Source organism: Myotis brandtii, unplaced genomic scaffold (assembly GCF_000412655.1).
Source record: "Myotis brandtii unplaced genomic scaffold, ASM41265v1 scaffold199, whole genome shotgun sequence".
Classification (NCBI taxonomy): domain Eukaryota; kingdom Metazoa; phylum Chordata; class Mammalia; order Chiroptera; family Vespertilionidae; genus Myotis; species Myotis brandtii.
In genome coordinates, this window is record NW_005357414.1 from 4,218,484 (window position 1) to 4,226,504 (window position 8,021).

An 8,021-nucleotide genomic window follows, 5' to 3' on the forward strand; every position below is an offset into this window, starting at 1 on the left:
GGGTGCCCCGGCCCAGGCCTAAAGCCTCCAGCAGAGGCTTTAGGCCTGGGCCAGGGAGGAGCCAGCCAAGGATTGTTGATGGCGGCAGAGGCGGGGAACCAGGGTGGAGCCAGCCAGCAATTGTTGACTTGCAGTGGCTGCAACAGTGCGGTGATGGGGCTGGTGCCTTCCCCTGATCAGCCCGTTCGACTCCCACAAAGGGTGGCCAGACTGTGGCTTAGGCCCACTCCCCAAGGGAGCAGGGAGCAGGTAGTAGGACATCCCCTAGGGCTCCCAGTATGTGATAGGGGGCAAGCTGGGCTGAGGGAACCCCCTCCCCAGTGCACAAATTTTTGTGCACTGGGCCCCTAGTAGTTTATAAATGTATCAGTCAAACTTAAGTGAATTCATTCTGAGTTATAGTAGTGGATAGACAATGTCCTCAAAGTTCCAAGAAGCAGTATAATGTTAAGGGACATTCATTTAGTAGATTGCTAGGAATGGAGACTGTCCCAATTTGACATGTCGATGTGGTAAGAAGTGAACCTGAACCTGGCTGAAGAGTAGCAGTACTCAGCCTGTTCCAGTGCTCACCCCCTAATCACACTCCCCTCAGTGATCCACAGATTTTCAATGTCAACTATACCTGGATATCAAGCTTGGGAGCTCTTTAATGACTGCTAGAAAGTAAGTCATATATTAATTAACCAGGCAAACTGGACATCTCAATGTATAGCCAAAGTATCTCCAAATCAAAATCGATCAGATGCTCAAACCTCAGAGGGAAGGTAGGGGAGGGTAGGAGTAAGGGGGAGAGATCAACCAAAGGACTTGTATACATGCAGATAAGCCTAACCAATGGATACAGACACCAGGGGGGTGAGGGCATGAGTGGGGGTGAGGGTGCAGTGGGGGGGAAGAACACATATGTAATACCTTAATCAATAAATAAAAAAATAGAATTCTTTTTTAAAAAATTACAAGATAATGCACCCTAGCCAGTTTGGCTCAGTGGATAGAATGTCGGCCTATGGACTGAAGGGTCCCGGGTTTGATTCCAGTCAAGGGCACATGCCCATGTTACAGGCTCGATCCCCACTGGGGGGCCTGCAGGAGGTAGCTGATTGATGATTCTCTCTCATCACTGATGTTTATATCTTTCTCCCTCTCCCTTCCTCTCTGAAATCAATAAAAATATACTAAAAAATAAAATAAAAAAAATTACAAGATAATATGAAACAGACTAAAAAGTGGGATGGAAGACAAAGCTGGTGACAAAATACCATATCATTCACTCAAACAGAAATCCATTCAGTGTATATGACAGTGTGCTCCCCCAGTGTCATGTAATCCATGCTCTACTGTGCCATCCTTTTATCATGTGTGATGAGGTCTGTGCTTTTTTTTTTAATATACTAGTCCAACCAGATCATTATGTTTTGTTTCCCTGGTGATGATGGTCACATATCTAAGTCTGTGCTAGATATGGAAGAACCTGTAACCATATAATAGAGAACACACAAAGTTTAAATGACAAGCTAGGCAACACTTGTACGCTGACCTAAATGAACCACACTCTGTGTTCATTTTACTACTACTGCATGGGCACATAACTTCAAGACTAACCAATCTGGCCTGGCTGGCATGGCTTGGTGGTTGAGCACTGACCTATGAGCCAGGAAGTCATGGTTCGATTCCCAGTCAGGGCACATGCCCAAGTTGCAGGCTCAATCCCCAGTGTGGAGTGTGCAGGAGGCAGCCAATCAATGGTTCTCACTTGTCATTGATGTTTCTAACTTTCCCTCTCCCTTCCTCTCTGAAATCAATAAAAATATATTTTAAAAAATGACTAACCAATCTGCTTGGAATGATTACTGATCCAAGGCAAATGCATGATCAATTAGTTCAAGTATCCCAAATTGTTCATACAAAAAAGCCAACAAACTCAGTGATTAATAAAGCATAAAGGGCTAGAAAAAGTCACTCCCTATGCCCTTGAGGGGAGAACTATGAACAAGTCATAAATACACAGGGATCTCTCTCTCCTACAAAAATCTAGCCAACACAGAAGTGATAGAGACTCACTTTGAATATAATTCGTCACTAGAAGAAAATTATAGCCCGGACAGTGTAGCTCAGTTGTTGAGCATTGACCTATGAACCAGGAGGTCACAGTTAAGTTAGATTACCAGTCAAGGCACATGCGTGGGTTGTGGGCTCGATCTCCGATGTGGGGCATGGAGGAGGCAGCCAATCGATGATTCTCTCTCATCATTAATGTCCCTCTCTCTCCTTCTCTGATATCAATAAAAACATTTTTTAAAAAGTTATCCTTAAAAAAAAGAAAGAAAATTATAACCACTCCAAACCATGTAGCAACAAGTCATCTATTAAAGGCAGTTTTTCTGTAACCCACTTTGGAAAGAAATTCCTGCTTGATTATTTCAAATGGGACTATTTTCTAAGTCCCATGGCAAGATGTGAAAATAATGCACAAGTTAAGACAAGTATGACAACTACTATTAGGGGGATGTTTTTTAGGTTCTGTCTCTAATATTACAGATGATAACTGACAATTACATAAGCCTGACAAAGCCATACATCTGGCTGAATAACAGAGCTCAAGTTCTCAGCTTATCAGTGCTGTTGAAGTTATTGAAAGAAAGAGCTTGCAAAGAAACAGTCACTGAAGATTTGTATGGCTCTTAGATCTGAATTAGCTTTTCCTAATCATCTGTGTTTTGTAGCTCTTCATTCTATTTCCACAACAAGAAAAGCATGTGTCACACTTTTGAATGCATTACTAATGAGTGACCCACTAAGGAAATCAAAAGCTCTTAGTCGGCACCATGTGAGCTGTAAAGCTCTGCAACTGGCAATTCCTGGCAGTTTGTTTAAAATGTTAAGGTCTTGGGTTTAAACAAAATCACCACACTTTATTTTCCTTCCTGCTTAATACTTAATCCAAAGGATCAAAATGGTCTAACCAACAACAGCATTTAGAAGTATGTACGTAAAAGCTTCCTAGTCCATTATTATCATGTGGTTTAACAGCAGGTGCCACTCATTAGAAAACCAAATTTTCTCCCCTTTCTGATAGGCGTCTAGCAGTGTTGCTAGCCCTGACTGCAAAGTTATTAATGGGTAATGGCCACAATACCAGATTTAGAGCCCCTCTGTTGCTGCCTTATCTTTCAGATAGTGACTTTCAGGCCAGGAAGAGGAATAAAACTATATCCAGCCTATGTCCCAGCTATCAGTACATCCATTCTGAAGTACTTAAAAACTGCCACTTGGATAGAAAAACATCACTTTCTGACAACTATCTGAAATATTTTCCCAATACATTGAGAATAATATGAATTTCAACCATACCTCTTAGCTCCCCCGGCATCGGGTGAGACAATAGTGCAGTTCCTCCACTCAGATATATTCTCCCTTATCCACTTCAGGACAGCTGGTTCTGCATACAAATTGTCCACAGGGATATCAAAAAAGCCCTGCAGGAAGGAGCTGGGTTAGTTTTGCTTCATTTTCCTTCTCTTCCATTTATGTATTTATTTTATTTGAATAAATTTGGCATGTAACATTGTGTGAATCTAAGGTGTACCCTTCTCTTTTATTCACAAACAACTAACAGAGAATAGTGACTTGCCCAAAGAATACCTTACTGCAACATTCAGACTGATTAGAACAGGGGTCCTCAAACTACGGCCCGCGGGCCACATGCAAATACAAATATTGTATTTGTTCCCGTTTTGTTTTTTTACTTCAAAATAAGATATGTGCAGTGCGCATAGGAATTTGTTCATAGTTTTTTTTTAAACTATAGTCTGGCCATCCAACGGTCTGAGGGACAGTGAACTGGCCCCCTGTTTAAAAAGTTTGAGGAACCCTGGATTAGAAGGTATGCCCAATGTGAGAGACTGTAAAAACAGTCCCTTTGAATCCAGGCTGTGCAAGAGAACCCAGCCATAATGGGCAAAGTCAACTGTCAGCTAACCCACAACTGACCATAGGCAGGAGTGAACTGTTGAGAAAAATGGCCAACTTCAGCTGGGACCACAACTATCCAGCCAATGTGCATACTCATGAGATGTTAAAAATGTATACTGCTTTATGCTAAGGAGCAAAAGCTAACTGGTAAACCATTTAGAGATGCTATCTCATATAATAAAAGTGTAATATGCAAACTGACCGAATGGCATAACGACTGGTCTCTATGATGTGCACTGACCACCAGGGGGCAGATGCTCAATGCAGGAGCTGCCCCCTGGTGGTCAGTGCGCTCCCACAGGGGGATCACCACTCAGCCAGAAGCTGGACTCACAGCTGGAGAGCACAGTGGCTGTGGCAGGAGCCTCTCCCGCCTCCACTGCAGGGGGGCGGTAAGGAGCGAGGGGTCCCGGACGGCGAGAGCCCCGGACTGCAAGAGGGATGTCTGACTGCAGGTGGACATCCCCCAAGGGCTCCCAGACTGGGAGAGGGCACAGACTGGGCTGAAAGACCACCTCCCCCTCCCCCCCAGTGAATGAATCTTGTGCACTGGGCCTCTAGTAGTATATAAACTTAGTAGAAGGTATTTATCATAAACTAGAGGCCTGGAACACAGATTAGTGCACCAGTGGGGTCCCTCGCCTGGCCTGTGTCCTCTCGCAATCCGGGACCTCTCGGGGGATGTCAGACTGCCAGTTTCAGCCCAATCCCCGCAGGCCAGGCCGAGGGACCCCATTGGTGCATAGAGCTGTACACCGGGCCAGTTTCAGCCTGATCCCTGCAGGCCAGGCTGAGGAACCCCACTGGTGCACGGGCCTCTAGTATGCATATAAGATCTTTGGTTAATCTCTTCCCGCCCTCCCTCCTCCCCACTCCCCTGAGATTCATCAGTCTGTTCCACATTTCTATGCTTGTGCGTTGATTGTCTTCCCCTAGTGGTCATTGCGCGTCATAGCTACCAGTCGAACGGTCAGATGGTCGCTTAGGCTTTTATATATATAGACTGTCACAGAGAGTAACTAGAAGCCAGATCTGTGTTCTAATATTAGTTGCTACAGATTGTTTGTGTTTCTCAACTAATTTGTCCCTCTTCTATAAAATGGGTATATTCACCTGTCCTATGTACCTCACTAGATTGCCATAAGTCTCTAATGACAATGATTTGAAAGTCTCTTTAAAAAGTATAAAAAGTATATACATAAGGTAGTATTCTGCTCCTCTTACTCTGGATTTATGCTAGAAAGTAGGTTCCAATATCTGTGGCTCTAAAAAAATGTTTAATGTTTTTTTTATTGATTTTAGAGAGAGAGAGGAAGGGAGAGAGAAACATCAATAAGAGAGAGAAACATCAATTGGCTGCCTCCTACACGCCTCCTGCATATGCTCTGGGAATCAAACCAGTGTCCTTTTGGTGCAAGGAATGATGCTTAACTAACTGAGCCACACCGGCCAGGGCTCTGTGGCTCTAAATTTAATAATGAAACCCTGATGGGGTGGCTCAGTTGGTTAGAACATTGTCCCAATACACCAAGGTTGTGTGTTCAATCCCCAGTCAGGGCACATACAAGAATCAACCAATAAGTGCAAAAATAAGTAGAACAACAAATCGATGTTTCTCTCTCTCTAAAATCAATAAATAAAAAAATAAATTTAATGATGACAATAACAACTTCCATTTATTTGGCTCCTGTCAGAAACCAGGCATTATCTTATGAATTTATTTAATATGTTATTTAATACAATAACAAAGCAGTGTATATTCAGAGAAATTAAATAACCTGTCCAATGTTACAAAGCTCATAGGTGTTAGAGCCAGTATTTCCAAATAGGTCTGATCTCTAAGCCTACACTCTTTCAAGAATACATGACTGCCTCCCTTTTCAACCACCCCAAATGACTAAATCCATGATCTAAGGTCAATGTGAGGATGCTTAAAATGTTGTCAATGTCTAGTTTATTTGAGCTGTACGTGGGCAGCGTTATGCTTCTCTGCAATCTTCAGCATTATCAGTCCTCTTTCCCCTTCTAACCTCTAAGGCAGTGGTTCTCAACCTTCTGGTCCTTTAAATACAGTTCCTCATGTTGTGACCCAACCATAAAATTATTTTCGTTGCTACTTCGTAACTGTAATGCTGCTACTGTTATGAATCGTAATGTAAATATCTGATATGCAGGATGGTCTTGGGCGACCCCTATGAAAGGGTCGTTTGATCGCCAAAGGGGTCACGACCCACAGGTTGAGAACCGCTGCTCTAAGGTAATATTTAGCTTCCTTTGATACCTGAATTTGAGAAGCATGAAGGTCCATGGTAATAATATGATCTGCACCTGCTACGGAAAGCATATTTGCAACAAGCTTGGCTGAGATTGGAGCCCGGCTCTAAATGGAGAGGACAAAAGAAAAAAACAACAAAGATCCAATTTGAGAAATAATTCATTTGCACAAGAAACATTTATTTATTGTGTACCTACTATGTTTAAGGCCCTTGCTATCGGGAAATTCAAAGAAAGTGACATGGTTACTGACTTTTAAGTACATCACAATCTAGCACAATTAAATGGAATGTCACTTTGCTAACTCAGGATACATATTAAATGAAAGAAAATGCCTTCCTACCTTTCATTTTCTTAACTTAATGTACAGATTTTCAGCTATTAGTATTCAAGCGTTTCCAATGCTCAATTTAAATTAGACAATCTTTTTCAAAATATTTTATTAAAATCATTTAACACATACATACTCAAACCTGTATAACATCCAACATGTAATCCTGCAGTTTATTTTGTAAATTACACCACTCCCTTACTGATCTGAAGGTCAACCTTCTAGCAATCTCAAACCCTTAAATAATAGGCAAACACACCTGCTGCACTATAAAATGGCCAAGACCATGCCCTTTACTCTGTACTCTGGAGGAGCACTATACTTTATTGGAATTAAAACACCTGGCCTCTTTTTTTTTTCAGTTTCTCTGCCATTTTTTTAAAGTTTATTTTCATTGTTAAGGGTATTACAGATGTCCCCATTCCCTCTCATTTGTCCCCCTCTGCCCAGTTCCCACCCTACGCTAAGTCTTTATTGCACTATTGTCTGTGTCCATGGGCTATGCATGTATGCATATAAGTTTTTTGGTTAATCTCTCCCCACTCCCCCCATTCCCTCTGAGGTCTGTCAGTGTGTTCCATGCTTTCATGTCTCTGGGCCTATTTGTTCATCAGTTTATTTTGTTCATTAGATTCCTCATATAAGTGAGATGATGTGATATTTGTCTCTCTCTAACTGGCTTATTTCACTTAGTATAATAATTTCCAGGTGCATCCCTGTTGTTTCAAAAGTTAACAGATCCTTCTTTTTTACAGATGCATATGTACCAGTGTTTGTTTTATCCACTTATCTACTGATGGGCACCTGGGCTGTTTCCAGAACTTAGCTATTGTAAGTAATGCTGCTATGGATATAGTGGTGCATATATGGCCTTCTCCAATGCACTGTATGCAAATTTTGGGCATTGATTACAACAGACAAAATAGACCTGCAAAGTTTTATGTATATACCTTGTCCTTTAATATACCAGATAAGGCTAGGTGTGTGTGTGTGTGTGTGTGTGTGTAATGAGACCAAGTATTCATGTAACAGACTTCAAGTTTCATGAAAAGGTCACAACTATAACCTTACTAGGGTCCCAGAGGATCTACAATAGTTAAAAAAAATATTCTACTCCATGGGAGCTGGTGCTTAGTCTTACTGATATAATTAAATAATAGCAGTGAGCTAACTGAAAGTCACAAATGATGACTAGAACAAAATATACAGTCTACAAATGTGTTGCTTTATACAAACCAATCACATGTCAATTGTTTTAAAGAAAAGGTAACGCCTAACAGAATGTGATTTTAAAAATCCTCTCTAAATAGGGATATAATGATCAACATAATTTGATGAATAGGAATAGATCCAGAGACAAATGGTAGGGGAGGGGGTTAGAGAGCAACCAAAGGACTTGTATGCATGCATATTAGCATAACCAATGGACATAGACACTGGG

At 41.6% G+C, this 8,021-nt stretch overlaps 1 protein-coding gene across 1 annotated transcript in view; it reads right to left on the bottom strand.

The window, feature by feature from the left end:
* Window positions 1-8,021, bottom strand: part of PRPS1 (phosphoribosyl pyrophosphate synthetase 1) — a 39,035-nt gene that overhangs the window by 8,899 nt on the left and 22,115 nt on the right. The window contains exons 3-4 of the mRNA XM_005865224.2: window positions 6,257-6,355; window positions 3,355-3,479 (exon numbers count right to left, since the gene is read on the bottom strand). Coding sequence (XP_005865286.1) covers window positions 3,355-3,479; window positions 6,257-6,355 — 224 coding nt within the window. The remainder of the gene's footprint in view (window positions 1-3,354; window positions 3,480-6,256; window positions 6,356-8,021) is intronic.